At 40.3% G+C, this 25663-nt stretch overlaps 1 protein-coding gene and 2 pseudogenes across 1 annotated transcript in view; all 3 read right to left on the reverse strand.

Annotated features, from left to right (window-relative positions):
- The window catches only part of FMN2 (formin 2), a 231538-nt gene that overhangs the window by 72364 nt on the left and 133511 nt on the right, over window positions 1-25663 (reverse strand). The window contains exons 8-10 of the mRNA XM_089529847.1: window positions 21370-21431; window positions 9086-9177; window positions 6831-6960 (exon numbers count right to left, since the gene is read on the reverse strand). Of these exons, the coding sequence (XP_089385973.1) occupies window positions 6831-6960; window positions 9086-9177; window positions 21370-21431 (284 nt within the window). The remainder of the gene's footprint in view (window positions 1-6830; window positions 6961-9085; window positions 9178-21369; window positions 21432-25663) is intronic.
- On the reverse strand, window positions 1178-4688 carry LOC149310836 (nucleolar protein 6 pseudogene; annotated as a pseudogene).
- LOC149310837 (stress-70 protein, mitochondrial pseudogene) lies at window positions 11856-17259 on the reverse strand (annotated as a pseudogene).

A 25663-nucleotide genomic window follows, 5' to 3' on the forward strand; every position in this document is an offset into this window, starting at 1 on the left:
TCAAATGGCATTGGTTACTCTAACTGATAACTTAATCTTGGGGGAAAACAGAAGAGTGCTGCCCTGGTGAGCCTCCTGGGTCAGTCAGCACATTTTGATACCACTGAACATGGTATCTTGTTATCCTGCTTTGTCGAAGTTACAGCAGTTCTTCTCCTATCAACAGGATCACTTCCAGAGAGTGGCACTCATGGATTCCAGTTCCATGGTTATTAAGTTATGGAGTGCTGCAGGCTTCTATCTTATATTCAATGCAATTTAATTCTATATGAAATTTCTGGGTGAAGTCATTAGGTGTTTTGCAGTGGGGTGCCCCTCATAAACTAATTACACTCAGATTTATTAGTCTTCCTTATTGGAGTTAGCTAGGATTGTTAGTTGAGCTGAAATAGTCTCTGGGTGCTGTAATAGGCTAGATGAGGGCCAGTAAATTGAAACGGAATCCTAGTAATGCAGAGGATTTATTGCCTCATGGTTCTCTGTCCAGGAACTGGATAAATAGCCTACTCTTCATGGGGCTGCACTCTCCCTGTAGGAATGGGAACTGGTGCATAACTTGGGAAGAATCCCTGGATTCATCTTTGTCACTGGTGACCCAGGTGGATTGTGTGGCATAGAATGGTTGGGGCTAGCTTTGACTGGTCTAGCAGATCCTGTGAACAGGAGTAACTTAGTCACAACAGTCTGAACACTAGCAACTTCCTGAATAGACTGTTATAAGCATTCTACATGGGACTCTCCTGGAAGATGATGGAAAAGCTGCAGCTTGGGTAAAACAACAGATAGACTGCTGACCAGAATATCATATGGATTCCATAAAACATGGGTCTTAAAAGAACCTAGCCACTGCCAGTATGCTTCCAGTCTGAGTTCAAGATTCTTTTTTTTTTTCCTTCTACACAATGGCCTGTTACAGACTGCCAAAATAAAGCTGCTTCGGGTCTCTTTGGAGGTATGCTATTTAAATGATGCATGGGTCCTAAGAGTCCGGAGGTCGCACCAAAGCCACACTCCATTCCTAAGCACTGGAGTGCAGCTTTTGGTGCAGCTTCCGGATTCTTAGGATGCATGCATCATTTAAATAGCATACCTCCAAAGAGACCTGAAGCAGCTTTATTTTGGCACTCTGTAACAGGCCAATGAGTCCTTTATTGGGTTTGTCAAGGTTGTATCTAAATGGAATAGGTTTACAAGAGGAAACAGGCTGGAGAGAGATTTCTGTGTAATAAAAATATATTTCTCATAAGAGAATTCTAAATGGAAAAGTTACGGATGAGAACACAGTCTGAGAGAGCAGAGCAGAGCACTGGACAAGCAGCAGCAGAGTCCCAGGAGGCTCTAAATTGACCATTTCTCTGTGCGAGCCTCAACTGATTTGACCAGTCCTTCTCCCAAGATTCCAAAGTCTTCCAAAATGGCTTCCACATTGGGAACAGTCAGAGGATCCTCGCTGAGTGACAACATCATCCTTCCTCTCATGTTTGATGCCTTGAAAGGCTGTGGCTCAAAGGCCGAAGGTTTCCAGAGGACACCAATAACTTCTCCTCCATACTTGTCATAGAAAAACAGAGCAAACTCACTGAATCCCACAGTTCTTGGAGGTAGCACTGCACAGGGTCATAATCCACGACGGGAAAAGAAAACGTTTTCACTGGAGCATCATCTCTTAGCATTCCTCGGCTAAAGGATTTGACTGGCCTGTCCACAGCCTCCAAGTGTCTTGGAATCTGCTTGGGGTTCAGGTGAATCAGCACATCATAGAAATCCAGAGGAGGACGGAAGACCATCTTAATGTCCTGGCTTCCCAGAGGGTCCATAAGCTGCTCCTCTAAAGACCAAAGAGACTCCAGAGCCAATACAAGAAGGCGCTGTAGGATCTGAGGTGAAGGTTTCTCTTTGGTCCACATTGAGTTATGCTTATCTTTGGGAGTAGCAATGAACATGACAGGCAGATGAAGTCGGGCAGCTACAAAATGATTCTGGATGTCCACATAATCAGTGTCTTTGAGTTCCCCATTCAGGTTCACAATGAGGGGGCTGTTCTTCCAGTCAAAGGTGGTTAGCAGGTGAAGGAAGCGAAGGAATCCCACCTGGGGAGAGCTTGGTGCTGTGAATGGTGCAGGGCACAAGAAGAGGGAAGCTGCCACTAAATCAATGCATTCCTCCGAGAGGCAGTCACTCAAAAGCTGAGCGCTGATCCAACGTTTGGCAAGGCGGGAGGTGCCACTGAATGCTGGGTGTTGCTGCTGAAGGCCATGAAGGGAGCTGGTTAAGAACGGCAAATGCTGTGTCTCCAGTTCCAGCTGCTGAGACTCAGGGTTGTCCTGGTATTTCAACATGCCTTCTTGGGTGACCACCTCCTTCAGGATCTGGGGCTCTCGATGGTAGGCCACTTGGAGGCGGAACACATAGCCATCCTTATAGACATCTGTGTGAGTGGGAGCTTTCATTGGGGCTATATAAGCTGGGCAGGGTTTCTCAGCCAAGGGCAAAAGGGATTCACGATCCTTGATTCTGGCATGATAGGCATAATCCGGTTTCATGGGAACTGGAGGGAAAACGTCTGTGTATCGTAGAGCTGGATGGGCTCCCTGGACTGAGGTCACGGTCAGCGGTAGCCCCTCCAAATTCCACAGCTTGCGGCTCAGGTCATCGTAGGAGCGGACAAGATTCACCATGGCCTCCTCGCCTGTCCCTGCTGGCTCACGTCCAATTTTGATCACAGACTCCAGCAAGGCACCTGTGTAACAGATAGAAGATTCTGGGATGTCCATATGTAACTGCAAGAGGTGACGAATTATCTGCTCTGGAATGAGACGTTTCTGACTCATGTTTGCTGCATTCCACAAAACGGCCTCACAGATGGCACCATCTTGGAAACGCCTCAGTTCTGAGCGCTGCCCCCAAAATTGTCGGAACTCCACTGCCTCAGATCTATCTGCTTCAGGCCCCCTCTCCAAGATGCTAGTAGCAAAATCAAGGCTCAGCAAAAGCCCAAATGCCAGGGATCCAACATCTTTGTGCTGCGGGGGATCCATGTTGATTGACCACGACTGAGTCTGGGGCAAAGTGTGGGTTAGCAGCACGATTCGCTTGGCCAGCCCACGTTCCAGCAAGCTGAGGAGGAAAGGTAGAGTTGCTGCCACATAGTTTCCACCACAGTCCATTAGTTCATTGAGGAGCTTCATCTTCTTGCAGGCAGCCTATAGCTTCGAGACATGTCTGAGATGGAACACATGGTCAAAAGTTCGTATTAGAGGCTTGGGGGTCATGAACACCAACTGGAACCCTTCCACAGTTTTGTCATCCAGAATCTCCATGGAACGCTTAGCTTCAAACCGAATCTGCTTATATGTGTTGGCTGTCATATCTGCGCAGAGGTTCACCCGTCCAGAAGGGTCCACAAAGACCACTTGGAATGCTTCGTGGAAGTCAGTCAGTGTAGGCAGTGTGACATCTGCATCTTTGGAAAGGCTGACTCCAGAGGTACTAAGGTCTGTGGTAGCCAAGAACTGAAGGGCATTTCTCAACACCTGGTAACCACGCATCACTTTGTTGATCTTGTTGACAGCTAAGAGGTATCCCACCAGCATGGAGGCCAAGAAGCCGCTGAAGCATCCCAGACCCTTATCAAGCTCCCGCTGGCACAGCCAAACCTTGAGGAGACACACACCATCCCGCATGCCTTGAAAGCCACTGGCTGCCTCTGAGAGGAATACCAAGTTGTACTCCATCACTTGGTCCCACAAAATAGAGTTGTTGTAGTGAGGCGTTGGCGGCTCGGTGGCTCCTGCCACAGGTAAGTCCTTCTCCGTGAACCAGGCAGTGCGGACATTATTCTTTGTGGGATGCAAGCGGGTGGGCTTGAAGACATCTTGGGCAGGGCAGGCGAAGAGGCGGACAGTCACCATCTTTGCATCTTTCCCTTGTGGCTGCAAGAGCACAATCGGCTTAAGATGATTGCCGTTCATGTAGGCAAACTTCACACTCCCAAAGAGCTTTTTCTTGGCCAGATGGTGGGCAATGTGAGTCAAGTAGAGAGCCCTCTTGCGGTGGTACCGCTGGTTAAGGTTGTCTTTGTCTTGGAAGACCTCCCGGGGCATGGTCAGAGCCACATCCACGTTGACCGCAGGCTTGATGCAGGTGCCCAAGAGGTAACTCCCCACCACCTTCACCTCTGCAGGGGGCAGGAAGCGGAACTTGCCCTTCACATTGAAAGGAAGCTGCAAGAGAGGGATTTTCACCCTCTTTGGGAGCCAGGACTGGTCAGTGATATCTCTTTCGTGTGCCTCTGGGATTGTGCTCAGCAAAGCATTGATTTCATGGAGGAAGGAATCAATTTTCTGTTTCCTCTTCTCCTTGAGCATCACCTCTTTTAAAAGCTCCTCTACCTGCAAGCAGAGAAGATTGGAATGGAACAGGTTCTCTGTCTCCTTAAGGCGGCTCAGCTCTTCATTGGTGGGTAGTTTGTACAACTCAGCCTTGCACAGCTTCACTGGTTGCAAGATGCCTTCTGAGACGGAGGGCCTTTTCTTCCCTCGTGGTTTCCTCTCTTCCTTGGAGAGGCTGGCATCACCCTCCTCTCCCTCCAAGCCTTCATCTCTTCCTGCATCTTCAGGCATCTTCTGCCAGCCGCTCTCTGCCTCCGCGTGGGGGAAACGCCAGCAAAACCACGTGGAATCCGACACTGCCTCCCTCTGAGTTCAAGATTCTTATGATGCATGAAAGCCCTCAATAGCTTGGGCCCTTGATACTTGAAGGAACATCGGCCTAAGGATTGAGGTTTGCTGAAAGGACCCTCCTTTGACTCCCACTAGTGGGATCAATACATTGGGTGGAATTTGGGATAGGGCCTTTATAACTGAAGCTGTGGTATACCCTCCCCGGTGGTTCAAATGCCACTGATGCTGGCTTTATTTCAGCGCAATGTAAAAACATGGCATTTTGGGTTCTGGTTCATTCCAAAATATCCATGCACATAGTTCTAAAATGTTTTAACCTTTTAAATCTGTTTTAACATGTTACATTTTGCAATATATATTTTAGTATGTTTCCATTATTTTTATTGTTTTAAGTTTGGTTTAAACTGTTTAAATCAATTTTACTTGTATGCTCTGCCAAAATTCTGTGATATAGGATAGGGCATAAATATCTTAATAAAATGATAGATAAATAGGAGATAGACAGATAATAGATAAAAAGATAACATTTCAAAAGTGAGTTAAAGTGAGTACTCCCCATGGTGCAAGGATGTAAGGGTAGGAAATGTGAACACTACTATAGTTTTTGTGGTTTTTCGGGCTATGTGGCCATGTTCTAGAAGAGTTTCTTCCTGACGTTTCACCAGCATCTGTGGCTGGCATCTTCAGAGAATGCCTGGAAAGGGTCAGGGGTTTCCCAGCAGAAAATGAGCACCAATCAAGCAGACACTAATCCTTCTTTGCATGCCCTCCCACCCTGAGGCCTGCCATTAGCAACAAAACATATACATGCAAATCACTCCTGCCTTCCCAGAGTCACACAGTATATACAAACCCAAGTCCTTTTCAGGTAAGCATTCTCTGAAGATGCCAGCCACAGACGCTGGCAAAATGTCAGGAAGAAACTCTTCTAGAACATGGCCACATAGCCCGAAAAACCCACAAAAAGCTATGGATGCTGGCCATGAAAGCCTTCAACTCCACATTGTGAACACTACTATTTCTTATCTTGGAACCCTGCACTGGAAAGACCCATTTGTCTCAAAAGAAAGTTATATCTTCACACAATACCATTCTTCACACAACAGAGAAAACCCAGCAAAATATTGTGGGGTGGATGGGAGGCTTTTGCAGGGAAAAACTTTTATGAAAAATGTTCCTGTTCTGCCACAATTCAGAAAGAGGATCACGCAAGGGATTCAGTGACATTGTTATATAGTCAGACTGAATCAGGTATGTAGTACTATGGTAAGTAGGATAATATTCATTCACAGCATTCTGATTGGCTGTGATCATATAGTGAATAAGGAAGAATCCCCTGTGTGGGAGAAAATGGATCCAGAGCAGCAGCAGATCAGACTGCAAACAAGAATGAAAATGCCAGAACAGAACAAAAGCACAAGGTTGGGCAATGGGGATTATTTAAATCCTCTCAAAAGCAAGCCTTTCAGGATGTTTAGAGACAGACTGTCAATGGAGCCTAGAGTTTCCTCACCACACAACCAGAGTCGTGAAGGTCTCATTTCAAGAGAACAGTTTGAGATGTTTGATGTAGTTCTCCTTGCAAAATGACTACACAGATTTTATAAAAATCTTTTCAATCCCCCCCCCCCCCCTCAATATGACTGTTATTTGCCAAACCAAAAGTTAAAGAATTGTTAAGATGTGATTTCTTTAAGGCATGTTTTGCTATTGTTACTTAACTTATTTCAATATTATAGGATTACTAATTATTACCAATTATGTCAAAAAAATTACTGGCCCAAATTAAGACACCCATAACAGAAAAAGGTAAATAATGTTTGTTTGGAAATTACTAAATGGCAGGCAATGTCTACTACAAAGAAAGAAGATTTTGCTTTGGCACAAGAAGAAGGTACATTATTCTCAAAAGGTTGATGTGCATTGGCTACAGACTTGTGATGTTATATTTCAGCACTGAAAGCCAAATTGTAAGACTTGCTTTGATCTTGAAGCACAATCATAAAATGTTCCATTCAGCAGGACTGCTATTCTTCACATTTAATGAGTGTTTAAAGTAAATAAAACTTTTGAAATATGAGTATCGTTGAACAAGAAAGATTAAATATCAGCAAATCTAGCTCTCACATCAGATGGTCCAGAACGTACCTCACACAGTTTCTGCAACAATTCAAGTTTGCTATGGATGGAAGAAATGCTTTCAGAAAATGTTGATTGGAACAGGATACAAAAGACTCGTTCTGAGAAGTTGGGAATTAGGGATAATTCATAAAGAAACCTGCAGAAGTCAATGAAAAAAAAATATCATTTGGATCTTTTATTGAGATCCCTACTGACATAAGTGTACCACAACAAAGCAGATCTGAGTAATATAGCATGTTACAATGCCCAGTCAACCAGTGAATTAAACTGAACCAAAACCAAGACTTTGAATAAGTTTTAATTTAATTTCCCTCAAATAATTATCTCAAAATCTCTGTTGTAGAAGAACTGGAGGGAAATACAAGTTACTGGTTCACACAAGGTCCACAACATGTTAGGCAAAACCTTAGCAACTTTGAAGTTCCATCCCCTCCATGCAGCAGATTTGCTCGCTCTGTAGCAGGGGAGAAGACAATTTTATACCAGTGGGATCAGCAAAGCTGCCTCCTTAGTCAGAGAAAGTGAAGCTACAGGCAGGTCTGATTGCCTTCCCTTAAATGTATGTATGTGTGTGTTTTTGTGTGTACATGTGTCTATCTCTCTTTCTAAAATCAGTCTTACTGGACATTGCTGTAGTATAGCTGAATCCATTATTTCAACTTCTTAAAATGTATTTAAAGGTCCTGGTGGAATGGTGCTTTGGAATAACCTTGCAGTAGAACCCTTGAGGTATTGCGTTTGGTATAAATGTTGAGTGCAGCAGGAACACTTGGAAAAAGACCAGATTTTTGTGTTTCTAGTATCCCAGTGCCTTGAGGGAAGGAGAGGAAAAGCAGATAGAACAGTGAAAAATTCATAATTCATGGCTGACTGTCTGGAGAGTTTAGGCTCCCCAGCAAGCAATTATGGCAACCCAAATGGTCAGACTGGGATTCATAATAAGGATTTAATGAGTAAAAAAAACCTGATATAATACACTCACGAGAGCTATTAGAACCCATAATCAGAATGAGTACAGTGGAAGGATTTATGTACTTTGGATTTGTACAGGCCATCTTTAAGGTCCGAACCTGGCAAGCATTAGGCTGCAATTGGCCTGGAGGCCTGCCTTCTTTTTGTAATTTGGGATTTGAACAACATTTAAATTAAGTTTGGGTCCAGATTACCTATAGGATCACCTCTTCCCAAATAATCGACCCAGTACACTCGGGTCCTCTGGCAGACATTTACTCCAGTCAGTTGGGAACTGTCAGCCAGAGGACTTTTTCTTCATCCTTCCCTAGACTGTAGAATGATGTGCCAGAATGATCAGCTGAACATGCTATCTGTATTTAAAACAGCAATGAAGACTATTCTCTTCTGGCAGGTACTTATCCAGATGATTTTTAAATTGTAAATTTTAAATGGACATTGTTTTAATATGCATATATCTTATTTGTCCCTTTAAACTGATGTAAATTTTAACTGATGTGGTTAACTGATGTTGTTTGTTAATTGCTATTGTTCCCCACCTCAATCCATGGAGAGAGGCAGGTAAAAAACAAATAAACATATAAACAAACAAACACACAAACAAACAAACATTAAACCCAGGGAGGAAAGGAATAACATGTGATGTATGTGAGATGAAACAGAAATAAAACAAAGGAGACACAGAGCACATTTCGTTTCGATCCAACAATGTTTACATGTTCATGTTCTATATACAATGAGAATACATAGGTAAATATAAAATAGCATAGAAGCATATTTGAGGTAGGAATTAATCTGTGAGCCTGAAACGAGCAGGAAAACAGAGAACAAGTTAAGGAAAACAGGAAAATTAGAGATGTTGATCAATTAGAGCCCATGAATAAAAATGGTACTATTCATCCTTATTCATGGGTTCTAGTTGATCAACATCTCTACTTTTCTTGTTTTTTTGTTAACTTGTTATTCTCTGTTTTCCTGCTCCAGTTTCAGGAGGATACTGAGGGAACATATGGCAAACAGTATTACCTATCACAGTGTACCTAACAGAGGGAAAGGGAATATCTGGGAGAACACCACAGTTTGACTACAACCATTATTATATTTTTTTTCTCACATGAAAACTGGAAGTAAACTGACTGGTAGACATGGGCATTGAACCAGTTATTGAAACTTTATTAGCTTGATCCAGACCAAGTTAAGTTACAGGTGAACCTTAACCATAACCTGAGTCAACCAATGTATTAGTTTTGTCTACTGCAACCAACATGCTCTGTACATAACATCCTTACTGTTCAGGTTTATCCAAAGACTTGGCATTCTCTTTTTCTTTACTTGACTTGCCGTGTTTTTCTATCTTTTCCAATTCATCCGACTGTGCTCTCTTTAAAAAAACAAACATAAAGAAGTTATTATAGTATAGCATGAATATATTATTAATCAATAAATAAGTAATTAAATACTTATGGAAAAGTTATTCAGTTAAAATTAAGTGACGATTCCCTAATTCTAACAATTTCTCACTCTCTTGATTTCAAGATATCCTGAAATTATACATAGTCATAATGTTGTATAGAATGACATTGAGAGATACAGTGCTCCCTTCCCTTAAACAGGGGATCCATTCCGGACCCCTTCCCCGGCATAAGGGGAAAGTTGCATATGTTCATGCCCCATTGAAAATAATGGTGTGTGTGTGCATGCAGCACCACATGGTGAGTGCACCATTCATTACATTTTCCCGTGGCTTCAGCGTATGCTGAAAACTGTAAAAGTGAAGCCCATGTATGGAGCGGGCTCACTGTATTTTGTGAATCAAACATGTTATTATTATATGTAACATTTTACAAGTAGAATGAGAAGCAAACTTGTCTCTATAGTTTTTTGTGGTTTTTTGGGCTATGTGGCCATGTTTTAGAAGAGTTTATTCATGATGTTTTGTCATCTGTGGCTAGCGTCATCTGTGGTTGGCATCATCAGAGATGACAGTCACAGATGCTGGTGATACATCAGGAATAAACTCTTCTAGAACATGGTCACAAAACCCCACAAAAAACTATGGATGCCAGCCATAAAAGCCTTCAACTTCACACACTTGTCTCTCTCTCACACCCCACACAAAGATCTGAATACTTGATTGTTGTAAACTTATTTCATAGAATAGTGTTACTGTGGGCCCTTGGTATCCACTGGGGTTTGGTTCCAGGACCCCCTGTGGATACAAAATCTGTGGATGTTCAAATTCCTTACGTACAATGGCATAGTAAAATGGTGTCCCTTACATAAAATGGCACAATAAAGTTTGCTTTTTGGATTTTTAAAAAAATATTTTCAAGCCGTGGATGACTGAATCCATGGAAAAAGAATCCATTGATATGGAGGGCTGACTGTACAAGTAAAAAAAATATTCAAAACAAACTGACTCTAAATGCCTATGTAACATTACGCCTATGCATAATTTCAAGAGCTCTATCTATTCTAGCATATACTGATCTTCATAATTTCACAAGCTCTACAACCTTTTTAACTGCTCTGGGTTATATATTTCCAGGATCAAATAACCTTCTGAAGCACTAATTCTTTTCCAACAGTCAGTTATTTAACCTGAATGAAATTTGATTCCTGACCAAACACACTTAAGAATACAAGGCATGACAATCTAAATCAAAGGTTTCAATAGTGCATACTCAATATAAAACAAGATTTGTACTTTTCTGGGGGTGGGCCAGAGCATAGCAATTCATCACTGAATTATTTATCGAACCATAGGAAGCAAGCCTTAAACAATAAAATGCCAAGTATTTGCATTTTCACCCTCCAAAAGATATGTTTCATTTAAGTTAAAACCATCAAAGTCAAAAACCTATTTTCTTTTACAACGTGATGGCTTTATGTTTAGAGATGTCATTTTTTTTCAGCCATGTTCAGTTCAGTTAAGAGGAAAGAATGTGAATTATTTTACAGGTGAGAGTGTCATAACAACAGAAAGGCTCTTCCTTAAAACCTTTAACATTTTGTGGTACTTGATGTGTATGGACATTCTGTCCAAGAATGTGAAGCTGAAACAAAGGTATATTCCTTGTACATCTACCACTAAGTTACCATGGAAGCAAATTCATCCTATAAAGCTATGTAAAATAAAACAAAACATTCCAGCATAATTCTTTTCCTGGAAAGAACCATCTGATCTGTAATTGGCTTGAATAGGTCCAGATTTGAAGAGATACAAGCAGTATCAGGGATTGGTAATAAACTTACTGTACATTGTTCAGTGATGGATTAACAATTACATGGCCTACAGCCTTTTATCAAGGGTGAACAGGTGAGCAGAGAACACAAAACAAAGCACTGAAACATCACAGTAAAGCTGAAGCATTCGATTTCTTCTGCAGTCTAAAAATACAATCAATTGTGTAAAAAAAAAAGTCCTTGTGTTAGAACAAGGCCGTATAGGACTATTTAAATGTTATGGCATGTACAGAAAACACTTCATCAAATCAATTTTCCCAAAAGGAGTCATATTCAATAAAATACAATAGATAGTATAATAAAACTAATATTAGAATCCAAGAAAAGGGACCATTGTTGAAAAGGCAGTTATCACTGATGTACAGATTAGCATATAACACACACCTGCTGCATTGCCATATCTGGCTGTAAATATTACTAAATTAGAAAGGGGAAGAACTTAAACAGTTGGAATTAAAAGACAGTAAACTAGTTCAATTGTATTTTGGGCATCTTTACCTCATTTTACCTATTTTTATTGGTACCTGTTTTATCCTGTTCTGAACTGCTCTGAGTCCCAGTGAAAAGCAATACATAAGTCATATAGAATAAAACAAATAAAAGCTATCTGTTTTACTTACTTACTTAATTTCTATCCTGCCTTCAAAGGGACAAAAAGTGGGATAGAAATTAAATACGATAAAATAAAATACAATTTCTAAAAACATATTGCAATAAAATAATTAAAGCATCAGCTAAAAACAGTATAAAATTACAAACATTAAAACCACAATAAAATCACAATACCAATCCCATATAAAACCCATCCCATACCTACATACTAAAAGCCTGCCTGAACAGAGTCATTTTTTGCCTGCTGACAAAAGGCCAGCAAGGAGGGGGCCAGCCTTGCTTCTCATGGAAGGACATTCCAGAGGGCAGGAGCAGCCACCAAGAAGGCTCTCTCTCGTATTCTGACCAGGTGAGCCTGTGATGGTGGAGGGACCAAGAGAAAGCCTTCCCTGGAAGATCTTAGAAGAACTTTTTTTGAGTTCCAAAGCCAAATACAGAGTTTCCACATAATGCCAAGCCTTGATGGGATCCCAACCTTTTCTCTACAGGAAGGTATAGAGGTGTGGGTGCATCTATTGCTTTCATATTCTGATGAAGTTTGTTTACATGGATGGATTTATGCTGCATGCTGATTACTTTAATAGATTTTACTTCATTGGTTTGGTGATGTCAAGGACCAAGACTTCAAACTCTTTTGAGACTCAAGATTTGGGCATCTCCATACAAACTGAGTGGCACGGGAATTTTGACAAGAGTGAGGCATGGATTTCAAAGCTGCAAAAGTTCCTTTTGATTCTGATTTAAATTCATATGGAAGCTTTCAGTGGAATATAGGAAGGCCTGAAAAATGTTGTTGTTGTTGTTGTTTTTGCCTTTGAACTGGCTTTGAGTCATGGTGACCCTGTGAATGAGAGCCCTCCAAGTTGCCCTATCCTCAATAGCCCTGCTCAAGTCCCAAAGACTCAGGGTCATGCCCCCTCGGATTGAATTTATCCATCTGTGGAGCAGCCTTTCTCTTTTCCTGCTGTCCTCCACATAACCAGTCATTATTGTCTATTCTAGTGAGTTCTGTCTTCTCATTATATGGCCAAAATAGCTTCTAGGGAAATTTCTGTCCTGATTTGCTCTAGGACCCATTTATTTGTCTAGGACAGATTTATCACACCACTTTGTGTGAATATATGCAGAATAATTTTTGACAGAATAAATAACTTAGAATCATAGAATCTTAGAGTTGGAAGAGACAACAAGGGCCATCCAGTCCAACCCACTGCCATGCAGGAACTCAAAGCACCCCGACAGATGGCCATCCAGCCTCTCCTTAAAGACTTCCAAGGAAGGAGATTCCATCACACTCTGAGAGAGTGTGTTCCACTTTCCAACAGCTCTCCTTGTCAAGAGGTTCCTCCTAATGTTGAGGTGAAGTCTCTTCTCCTGTAGCTTGCATCCATTGTTCTGGGTCCTATTCTCTGGAGCAGCAGAAAACAAGCTTGATCCATCCTCAATATGACATCCCTTCAAACATTTAAAAAGGCTGTTGTACCACCTTTTAACCATCTCTTCTCCAGGCTAAACATACCCAGCTCCCTAAGTCTCTCATTGTAGGGCACGCTTTCCAGATGCTTCATCGTTTTGTTCGCCCTCCTGTGGACAAGTTCCAGCTTGTCAACATCTTTTTTGAACTGTGGTGCCCAGAACTGGACACAGTATTCTAGGTGAGATCGGACCAAGGCAGAATAGAGTGGCACTGTTACTTCCCTTGATCTATGCACTATACTTCTATTGATGCAGCCTAGAATCACATTGGCCCTTTTAGCTGCCGCATAACACTTTTGACTCTTGTTCAACTTGTGGTCTACAAGGACTCTTAGGCGGGATACAGACCGCCCCTTTAGGGTGGCCTGCACCCGCCCCTTTCTCAGACGGATTGGGACCTGAGCTGACACAGCAGCAACCCCGGAGGCCCCGATCCATCACTTTTCCAGGCTTCAAGGAAGCGGAAAAATGCCGCTTCCCTGCAGCCTGGAAAGGGGTGTCCTTGGGGATTCATGCCCCAAAGACACCCCGACAGTGTCGGAGACAGAGAAAGGGGCCACTCAGCTCATTTCTCTTCAGTATCACTGTTGCCATTTTGGAGTTCCTTTGGGCACCGCTAAAAGGGCACCACAAGCGCCCTTCAGTGGCACCAGGACGTAATGGCCACGCTGTTTGGATGCGATGCGGCCGGTTCGTCAAAATGGCGGAACCCATGTGTACAGGGCACCACCATTTTGACACCCCCGTCACATGCTGGGGTGAGGTCGGTATGGACGCTGCGTCCTTGGCCAACTCCTAGCACGTTATGGGGGTGCACTATCTGCCGGTATGTACAGCACCTTAGATACCTTTCACATGTAGTCAGCCAGGTGTCTCCCATCCTATATTTATGCATTTCATTTTTTCCCCCAACACATTTCTCAGTGTTGAAATTCAGTTTGTTAGCTTTGGCCCAGCTTTCTAATTTATTAAGGCCATTTTTATTTTGATCTTGTCCTATGGGGTATTAGCTATTCCTCCTAATTTGGTGTCATCTGCAAATTTATAAGCATGCCCTCTATTCTTTAATCTAAGTCACTGATAAAGATGTTGAATAGTACTGCACCCAGGATAGAACCCTGTGGCACTCTGCTAGTCACTTCTCTCCAGGATGAAGCAGAGCCATTAGTGAGCACCCTTTGGGTTTGACCAGTCAACCGATTACAAATTCATTTAATAGTTGCATTGTCTAGTGCATAGTTTACAAGCTTGTTTGCAAGAATATCATGGAGGACCTTGGCAAAGTTCATACGGAAATCAATATATGCTATATCTACAGTGTTCCATTCATCTACCAAGCAGATAATTTTATCCAAGAGAGAGAGAGAGAGAGAGAGAGAGATCAGATTAGACTGCCATGACTTGTTTTTAGGAAACCCATGTTGACTTTTTGTGATTATGGAATTGCTTTCTAAATGTTCACAGACTCTTAGTTTAATGATCTGTTCTAAAATCTTTCTTGGTATTGATGTCAGACTAACTGGAGGAACTGTTAGGTTCCTCTTTTCGCCCCTTTTTGAAGATAGGGACAATGTTTGGCCATTCTGCTGGGACTTCTCCTGTTCTCCAGGAGTTCTCAAAGACTATTGCCAATGCCTCTGAGATTACATTTGCTAGCTCTTTTAATACCTTTGGATGTATTCATCTGGTCCCAGAGACTTTAATTCATTTAGATTAACCATGTATTCTGGTACTACCTCTTTACTAATTCTGTTCTGCATTTCCCTTATTGTGTCCTCTGCTCCATTTTCCTCAGGTTGGGCACATTTTTCTTTTTGTGAGAAGGCTGAGGCAAAGAAGGTGTTGAGTTAGCATTTCACTGTCCCCTGTTAGCATTCCACCATCTTCATCACGTAGTGCCCCTACTATTTCCTCCTCCTCCTCCTCCTCCTCCTCCTTGCTGTGAACATACCCCAAAAGCCCTTTTTATTGTTCTTAACCTCTCTAGCAAGCCTGAGCTCATTCTGCGCTTTAGCTTTTCTGACTTTACCCCTACACATGCTCACTATTTGTTTGAATTCTACTTGTTTCCATTTCTGTCAAATACATTACTAGAAATCTAAAATGAAGACAATGATTTTAAGTTTTCAATCTCTATATAATGGCAGCACCTTTACCAATTTAGGTGGTCATCATTTCATTCAATTAACTAGCTCCTAGCTTGGGACAGAATATATATATATATATATTTGAAAATACTCAGTAAGTGGGTTTCCTGAATGTCAGAATATCAGGAGGACAATCCTGAACTAATGAGAATCTTCACATATGTTTGGAACCTATTCAGCAAAAAATTCACATATGGATTTTTCAGGCAAAAAAAAAAAAAAAAGCATTTTGCTGTTCCCTGCACAGATAATGTCTGAAACTGTAAATAATCTTAGAAAAAGGCATTTTTGAAGACTTTCATGCTGTGGGAAGATCATCGCTAAAATTTCTTTTCAGAAAAATAATAATGAAAAATTATAGCCCTACCCCACCATGTCTATTTGCTCCCTTCTATCCAGAAGAACCCAGCATTTATCCTTTATTCTAGAGCCAGTGAATGGACCATGTGCACTTCTACCTTTCTCAGCACTTCATTCCTACTCTCCAGTTGACCTTATATTCTGGTCTACAAATGACAAAGTGGGGCTTCTAGACCATCAATGAGAAACTAACTGTAGTTAAATGAATTAGAATTCTCATGGCCAGCCCCAGCAATAGACAGGGTAAGGAAGCTAACTCAGGCAATCAGTCTTCAGTCATGAAAGGGCAGCAAATCGTTAGTTATTTAATATACTAAGACTGTGTTTTTATTCATGAAAGGAAAGACTATTTGAGAGGGGGGAAATGGCATGGCTATTTTTTTCAGTATTCTGTGCCTTGACAAGGGTGTGTATTTGCTGGTCCACCTTGTGCAGTAAAAATGTCTGGCCAACTCTGAGAATGCAGTTGATCTTTATAAAGAGAATTCTTCTAAAAAGATTAGATTATTATATAGATTTACAGACTTCTCAGAAGGTGGCAAGCCACAAATCCATATAAAAATAGTAAAAAAAACAAAAAAAAGTCCCTGCCCACCTGTATGCTGCTAAATCTACATGCTTGATGAGAGATTCATCATACCTACTGTCTTAGCAAACAGGACCCAAATAAAGACCATGTTTTGGACCTGGTCATATTCTCCAAATGAACTGAATATGAAAAAGCTTCTGTTAATGACTATCACTACCATCTCAAAACATAAAACAGAGATTTTTTTTTTCAGTATGAAAATGTATGAACCAACCATTATCTTAAGGACACAAGGATCTCCTTGATGGATGAGACCAAGGTCCCATCCAGTATACAGGTTGTAATTCTGTGTTGGAACCCCTTTCTAAATTTGTTGATCTTTTTTTTTAAAGCAAACCTCTGGTACCTCTAATCCCATTTTACATACATAACCCTATGGATTTAATTAAAAATGGGTCAGAAAAGTCTGATGGTCACTGCATCACTTACAAAAATGAATATAAATTCATACTGGCATATAATTTATTTATTTATGTATTTAAGTATTTAAGAGACTGCTTCATATTCAAATGACTTGGTCCTGAAGCATCCATTGGAAGATATGGCAAGTTGATATGTGTCTGGACTGAAGAAAAGAGCTCACATTTTGCTTGTTCTGAAGCTTTCCTCACTGTAGAGCAATATTATCTTTAGTTAATTCAACACCTGTCTCTCTTTTGAACTCTTCTACAATATGTTACAACAATACCTGATTGAAATCTTCACCACCCAAGAAAGTGTCACCATTGCTAGATTTGGTGACTCAAAGGCTCCCTCCTGAATTTCCAAGCTAGAAATATCAAAAGTGCCACCACCCAAGTCTTAGACTACAAGAACTTTGTCTTCAGCTTGTCTAACCCATAGCCAGAGCTGCAGCTGTGGGCTCATTTAGTACACTGCTTTGTGAATCATTGAAATGAACAGGGACTTTGATGACAGCATTTTTTGCTGGATGTCCCAAGTAGTTTTCTGCAGTTTCTTTCATTTTCATTACTATGAAGGTACCAATCTGGAGAGTACAACTTTCCATAAGATTATACCCAGGCATCACCATTCCTGACATGGACAATTTTAAAAGGAACATTCTTGATATCTTTCTGCACTTCTGCATCATTATATCACTGCTCAATTAACTGGTAGCATAGGAAGATATTGTGTGGATTAGTTACAGCCTGTGATTTAGCTGGCATGCCAACCACTCATCATCATTGAACATGCTACAACAGCAGGGGTGGTTCTGACATCTGAATTTTCTAGCCCTTGCTTGCTTTTCTTCCATGGCTGCCACACAGGAGTTGATTGTACCACAATCAATGCCAATGACAGCACCTTTGATTGCTTCTGAGACATGTTTCCTCCTTGCTACTGCTCTAAGGATATCTTGACTTAACCCATCCCTGTAGTGCAGAACCAGAAAGCATGTGGCACCATGGTTAACATGGTGGCAGCAAGAACAAGGCCACAAGAAAGGAGTCCAGCATATACTCTTTGAATATATGCTACAAAAGACTGTAAGTTAAGCAATGATCATTATATTTATTAAAAAGTTACAAAAATTATGTCTCCAGTAACAATACAGAACATACATATGGACCAAAGGATAAAAGAGAGAACTATTAATTGTCTTCTTATGCAATAACATTTCTCACTATCCTAAAATAATACAGGTCAATATGCTTAAATAAATTGTATGATTTGGGGTTTGTTTGTTTTTTACAGGAAAACAAAACAAAAATTGACTAAGATGTATTTAGCAACTATACAGTTTAACAAGACTTTAATTCTTCAGTAAACAGGAATTGAGCCCTCAGGATTCTGGCTTTTGAAATTAGGGTGTGTTTAGACTTGGAGACTGCCCAAACGTCTTTCCCATCTTGAAGGGAAAGCACCATGCCAAACATATGTAATCAGCAAAAAGTGATTACATTTTGAAGAAAGATCATAAAACAAATGTTCCCATATGTTTCAGAGATCAAATAGAAAGTCTGAGAACTAGCACCGCAATGTTTCAACTGAGTAATAAAAAGAATTTTCAGATCTGACAATTAATGCAGTGTGTGAAAAGTAACAGGAAATGGCCATGTCAGTTGATAAGGAATGTTAAAATGTGAAGTACAAAAATATTGTGATTCTATTCAGGCTACACCTAAAAAATAAAAGATTTTCTCTTGTTCTGGAGACAACCAGGGAAGTAAGTGGTGGTTAATTAAAAAAGGGAAACAGGGATGTTTCCACCCCATCATTTTAACACTGCTAATGGGAGTGCTGCATTAAGACAATTATTATGAGAGCCATCATATTCATAGCACAATGAATATAAATACAGAGATGATGTTGGTGGTAGACAACTGTAGATCAAATTTTTCATTGGCTTCACCTTTCAAAAGTGGTATCAGTTGTAATTATACAGTGGGTTCAGCCGAATTCTATATTTGTTACTGAACTGGGTCAATGCAGAAAGATTTGAGCGATACACAAATCAAAGTGAGAGTTATCCAGAATAGACCAAATCAAATCTCAGCTCTCCCAAACTCCACTAGCCATTTGGCAAATGACACAGATACCAAGAGAGTGTATCTGCAAAAGCCTACACATTTCTACCCAGAGACTCCATAGAAAATGCCAGAAATGGAGAAGAGAGGAAAAGGAACTTCACCTCATGATTGATACCTCTAGTTTCCAATCACATGAATGCTTCCAACCTGAGCTATCCAATCATACTGCTTTATGGAAGGAATATTGAATGTATATATCACATAGCTGTTCCTGTGTTCAGTATTCTTTCTCAAATTTTTATTTCAGGAGTAAAAAGGTTAGGAGGGATTTGTTAGAATTTCTTTTAAATTTCAGTGTTTTTTTTTAATTTCCACCCACATCAAAATATCACAATTTTCCCCCAGTTCTTTCCTATAATACTATCCATGTTCTGAAAGGATTTACTATTTTTAAACTGAACTATTTCTTCTCTAAGATATTTCTGTGGCATACGTTCTTTTAATGAAACTTTACCTCAAATCATGGAGATGAAACAAATCTGGCCTTTAAAACTTTCTCATTTAGACAAGCCAAATGGGTCACTCTTGTGGTGGGTTTCTGTGCTATAGTTAACACTTTCTCCTCCAAGATTCAAACAATATTTTGCTAATCATTAGCATTTTAGCAATACTATTTACATTTCTATACCACTTCATACTGAACTAAGCAGTCTCTAAGAGGTTTACGTGTAAGCCAATTGCCCCAACAAGCTGGGAACTCATTTTACTAACCTACAAAGGGATGGAAGGCTGAGTTGACCTTGGAGTGCCGCAGGATTGAACTCACAATGTTGTGGCTGCAGTACTAGCATATAATCACTGTGCCACCAGGGCCCCATAATCATTTTCTAAGTTTTTTCTTTGTTAAGAAAAGTAACTTAAAATCTCAGTTATAGTCCTGTTCAACTCACATGGCCCATAAAAGTGGCCTATTTCAAAACATTTGTGGGTGTCTTCCTTATGATGGGGTGTCCAGTCCTTTCTTCCCCTCATCCTTGTTTCCAGATGTGTTTTTTGCTTCTAGTCCTCACAGCCTCCTTCTGTTTCCCCACAAATGTCTACTTTGGATTTTTATTTTTATTTTTTAAAGTTTCTTTTAAAGGTTAGTGATAATTCAGTGTCCTGCAGTGATGATATTGCTATGCTTGTTTCCTTGGAGTAACCTCACCCATACCCACTCACTCTGTTAATTAGTCACCACTCTTCTGCAATGCCTCATTTTACAAACATAATGGGAAGACAGATTGATGAGAACCAGCGGTGAGGTGCCAGAAAGAAAATACAGCAGTGTTTAAAAGGGAAGTGATTGAGGCCTTGTACAGACCGGCACTTTGTCAGGGTGCAGTGTCCTGATGCTGGACACTCTGACTCTGCCCCCAGAGCATCATGATGCCACACACCATGCCAGATGGCATGCAGCATCATGGCGCACCTCCGGCACTGCATCCAAATGATGCAGCACCAAAGGGGCACCATATAGCCATGCTGCCATGGCTATGGCACCCTTTGGAGGGTGCAAAAAGAAGCCACTTTTTGCAGCTCCTTTTTGCACCCTCCAGAGGCCTGATCAGGGCCGTGGCATGAGGTTGCCGCAGCCCCAATCTGGCTGAAGAAGGGGTGGCTGCATTGAGCAAGAATAAATTATAGATATCTCTCATGGACTCACTCACTCTGTGAAGAAGAGGTTCAATGTCAGTTACAGTGGAACATTAACCAATTTCACCACCATATGCCATTCACATCACTATTATGAGTGCTGTTCCTCGTTCACATTTGTACTGTTTTACGGAAGTGTGGCACATAATTTTAAAATAAATATACCAAAATAGAAACAGGAATAAAATGTAATCATCACTACCTCAGTTACAATAAAACCATGTCACTGCCTTCATACAATCACTTCTGGGATGCCTCAACAAAACCCAAATGAGTTTCAACAGCCATTTCTCAACTTATTAAGCTTAGATATAAACATTTTCACCTGCATGCAGAGGCCTTCCCTCCTACTTTTGTATGAATCATATTTGAATCAGAAAATGTCTAATCATATGATCATACTTTCCTATTGAAAAACTACAGTTACTTGCTTCAGGTTAAACCAAGATAATAAATCAACTTCAAACCATGAATTAACACCATGGTTTCTTCCAAAGCCACCTGCGTGCCTCCAAACATGGGCAGGAAGCTACAACAATGTGGATAAACACTCCAATGATATAGTAATATTGGTTATGAACTGTCAACTCTCTATTTGTTTGCCTAATTTTACAGTGAATGAGTGTGTGGTAATGTTGGTTATCATTTAGACTGAAAATAATGTAAAATATTACATAGTAACATCACTCAAAATATAAATAAACTAAATATAAATGAATCCAGTTCCTTCCTTTGTAAAGTACACACTTTGTAAAGGGTGGTCTTGAACATCCACAGATTTTGGTATCCAAGGAGGGTCCTGGAATCAAACCCCAGTGGATACTCTTTAAATTTCCATATGGTGTTTTCTACTTAGTTTGCACTTTGAAAATGCCCTGTTACAGCAATACATTCATGGCAACCAATTGTTTTCAGCCAAAATATTTTTTAAAAGCATATACCTAGTAAATGTGTATTTTTGCCTTGTTACTCACATTCTCATAAAGGGCTTGAAGAGTCTCTAAGTCAACCACAGAGTTGTCCAAGTTCACAACAGCTATGGAAAAGACAGACAAAAGTGAAAAGATTAGATACTGAGGACTACATATCAAGATAATAATCCACTGGTAAAGACTAAGTACAATAGTTTTTTTTTTAATGACCCCACTAGTTTTTAATGCCATGGAAAGTGCTGCATCTAAGGCCATGATGGAACCAAATGTCAAATGTTAAGAAATTCATGCCCTTCCCCTCTAGAAAACTCACATAGGATCCAATGAATATGGCAAAAGGGAAAGATCAGACATAAGTGTTTCACTGTCATACTAAAAAATCATCAAAATTGCAAGTTTGTTACAGTAAAGCACATACATGTACACCATCAAACATGAGACCTCACTGCTTAGGCTTCACTTAACCTGATCAGTCCATAGATTGGTGACCATCAAGACACCAAAGAAGGGCTAAACCTTTTGTTCATTGATGCCTAAAATTTATATAAATACGTTTTTCTCATCCTGAAGCAATGTCTATACTACACCACATGAAAACAAAAACAAAAAAAACACCTCATGTATTTAGCATCACACAAATAGTAATTTCAACCCTTCTGACTTAAAAAGTGGGTACAAGGGGAATGATTATGATAATCTAAAACAAAGGACATAATTTTAATATAATTCAACAATATCAAAGATAAGGAAAAAATTACACACACACACACACACACACACACACACACAAGCAGGATGGAATGCAATATAGAATTATTTTAAAAGCTTCACTGTGTTTTCTTTCAAAAACAAGACAATGTTTGTTTTTAATGAATGCAGAAAGGAGTAGAATTCAGATTGCAATGATGTCCAGCAGACTGGATGACAGGAAACTGGATAATGTGTGGATATTGGATTTTCACTACCATTGATGCTTATATATCTTACTTCTATCATTGAAATCTCTTGATAGGGAAAATTTTAAAATAATAAATGGCGGGGGGGGGCAGTGAAGATAGGGAAAGGGAAATGCTCCTCCAACTTTCTGGTTTTAAATTTAGTTTCCGTCCTGAATGACTTCTCCCTTCAGATTTTGCTTTTGAATATTGGCACAACATTCTAAGTCCATTCTAGCTGGTCACATCATGAATGCATGTTTGTATGGGTCCCACTTTTCCCCGGAATGGGGACATAAGGCACAAGTCAGCAATTTAACCACAGGATTTTGACCAAATGAAGTCTCGCTGACAGTACTACAGTAATGCAACTGTATTATGTCACCATGTCCAAACTAGTCTTCTCCAGAATGAGTGAGCTGGCTCACTAGCTTTAATTGTGCAAATGTGATTCTGGTTATTACAGAAGCCTGGGAATCCAGGGTCAAGGTTGAAAGCAGTATACCTTAACTGAAAATCAGCAATCCCATCAAGCACAGACTGACATATTTCTTAATGTGCCCTTTGATTTACTGGAAGCACCTTTATCTTGCCTAGATTAATCGTCCATTTGTTTGCCCAGATCAGCACATTACTTTTGGAAGCCTCTAGTTTGAATCTGAAGCAGATTCCTCAAGGTGGAAAGGAGTAATAGAGGTCAGTATCACTAGCGCATTTGTAGAACTGAATCTCCAAACTCCAAAAATCCAACCCAGAAATTGTTCTTGTTATGGAGGCTTTTGTGGAAGCACAGAGTCATCTTTGTTAAAGAAAATCCCACTTGTGGATACTGACAGTTTCATGTATAAGTGAAATAACATAGAGCACAAGATTGACCTCTGAGAGGATATTACAGGTGAACAGTTAAGATATCAAAAAGAAGGCTCACAGAATCACCTTCTAAACCAGAACCACTATAAAATAGAACCTCTAATTCTCATCCAAGAAAATCTGTTCTGAAAAACACTATTGTAGGTGGTACTGAAGCTCACTGAGCTCCAGCAGAACCAGAAGAATTCTCCCTTTTCTCCATTACTAGCACAGATCATCCACCAAGTTAACCAAAGTAGACCTCGGACCTAAGTATCTGTCCTGGACTACGGCCAGCACAAGTCCAAACAAACGCTGATAAGGGTTTTGTAGCAAGAAAGGAGCTAAAAGGCAGTCTATAGACCTTTCCATTAGTCCACAAGAAGCACACCAATAACAAAGCCAAGGTCAGGATTCCAGAGTCCACAGAAGTCAGTTCGGTCCAGGGTCAGGGCATGCGAGGTCTTGGCTTTTTTTTCTGTCTCACCACCACTTCTTTTAGACAAGATCAGATCACTGTTGTTGTTAACTGCCCCAAGTCAACCTTGACTTATGGTGATCCTATGAATGAGAGAGGTCTAGAACACCTCATCTTTGACAGCCCTGCTAAGATCTTGAAGACTCATGGGTGTGGTTTCCTTGGCTGAGGTCCAAAACACATTGCAGAACTAATCCAATTTGAGCCTGCTTTAACTGCTCTGCCCCAGGGCTACCAAATCCCAGAAACTGTAGTTTTGTGAGACATTCAGCCTTTCTCTGTCAGAGAGCTCTGGGGACACAATAAACTACAATTCCTTGTGTTCCCTAGCACTGAGCCAGGGCAGTTAAAGCGGTCTCAAACTGGACTATTCTGCAGTGTGTTTAGAATCATAGAGTTGAAAAAGACCGCAAGGGTCATCCAGCCCAACCCCCTGCCATGCAGGAACTCACAATCAAAGCATCCCTGACAGATGGCCATCCAGCCTCTGTTTAAAGACCTCCAAGGAAGGAGACTCCACTACACTCCAAGGGAGTTTGTTCCAGTGTCGAATAGCTCTTACTGTCAGGAGCTGTGTCTATCAGCAATGTGGTCTACTACCTCACCAAGCATTATTGTCTTTTCCAGTCACTCATGTCTTCTCATGATATGCCCAAAATACCACAATCTCAGTTTAGTCATCTTAGCTCCTAGGAAGAGTTCAGGCTTTATTTGTTCTAGAAGTCATATATTTGTCTTTTTAGCTATCCATTGTATCCACAGAACTTTTCTCATGCACATTTCAAATGAACTGATCTTCTTCCTATCAGCTTTTTTCCCTGTGCAGCTTTCACAACCATGCATAGAGATGGGAAATACAATGACATGGACAATCCTAACTTTAATATTCAATTATATGTTTTTCCTAAGAATGATCTTCCAGATTTGGTCTAGTTCCTTCACTGCTGCCTTTCAAGATCTACTCTTCTTTGATTTTTTGACTGCAGTCTCTTTTCTGATTAATGACCAAGCCAACAAATGGAAAATCTTGAACTATTTTGGTGTCTTCATTGTCTCTTCAAAGTCATGTATATCATCTGTGGTCATTATTATTTAATTTTTTAAAAAATGTTCAACTGTAAAATTGCCTTTGCAGTTTCTTCCTTGACTTTCTTCTGTTATTCCTGGACACTTCTATTTTCTGCTAGTGCATATGGTATCACCTGGATATCATAAATTGTTGAAGTTCTTTATCCAATTTTCTTATAATTTTCAAAACATATCTCACTACAAAAAGGCATTCATCACTTCCATTACTTGGCCAGCCCCCCAGCCCCCCAAGTTCTTTTATTAACCAAAAATAACCATCTAGTGAATCTCATGTCTCTAGGCATCCAATCATACTGTACATCCTCAACCTAAACAAATGGCAAATATCCACTTTTGCTAGGGAAGAAGAGGCCAAAGTTACATCTACTAGATCTTTATCAGCTGTGAAAGTTCTTGTAAACCTCCTATGTGCATCTTCAAATGCACTTCAAATAACTTTTGGAAACAACTAGAAGCTGTGACTAATTAGAGAGTAACGTAACTTTACTTTCCTGTGTTACACTTCTTTTTTGTTACACCCTTATTATCCCCAAAATAACTGAATACAGACAACAAGATACTTGTAACTTATTATTTCTAGAGCTCTGCACCCAAGTAAGAAGGGATCTTCATTTTTCCACAAAATGTCAAATTTCACATTGGCTGTTCTACATTTTCTTTCTTTTCATGGGCCACATAACATAACAGGCCTTTCACCATTTGAAAGAGCTCAGTTAATTTACTCTGTGGAGACACAAAGGCAGCAGAAAAGCATGATTTCTTTGTTGCTATCACCACTACATAGCAAATAGTCAGATTTTTATCCATGTTCAGTTATGTTGGTTCTTGGTTTTTCCACCAAGGACACTTGAGTCACTAATGTCACTAATTTCATAACCTCATGCTCCCTTTAAAAAACAGGAGCCTGTGAGGCCATACTTAGTGGGAGAAGGATGATCAAGAGAGTGTGCGACCTTGTTGATTGTCCTGAATCAAAGCATGGCTT

The sequence above is a fragment of the Sceloporus occidentalis genome, unplaced genomic scaffold (genome assembly GCF_023333645.1).
Source record: "Sceloporus occidentalis isolate IW3139 unplaced genomic scaffold, rSceOcc1.0.p SCAF_6, whole genome shotgun sequence".
NCBI lineage: Eukaryota > Metazoa > Chordata > Lepidosauria > Squamata > Phrynosomatidae > Sceloporus > Sceloporus occidentalis.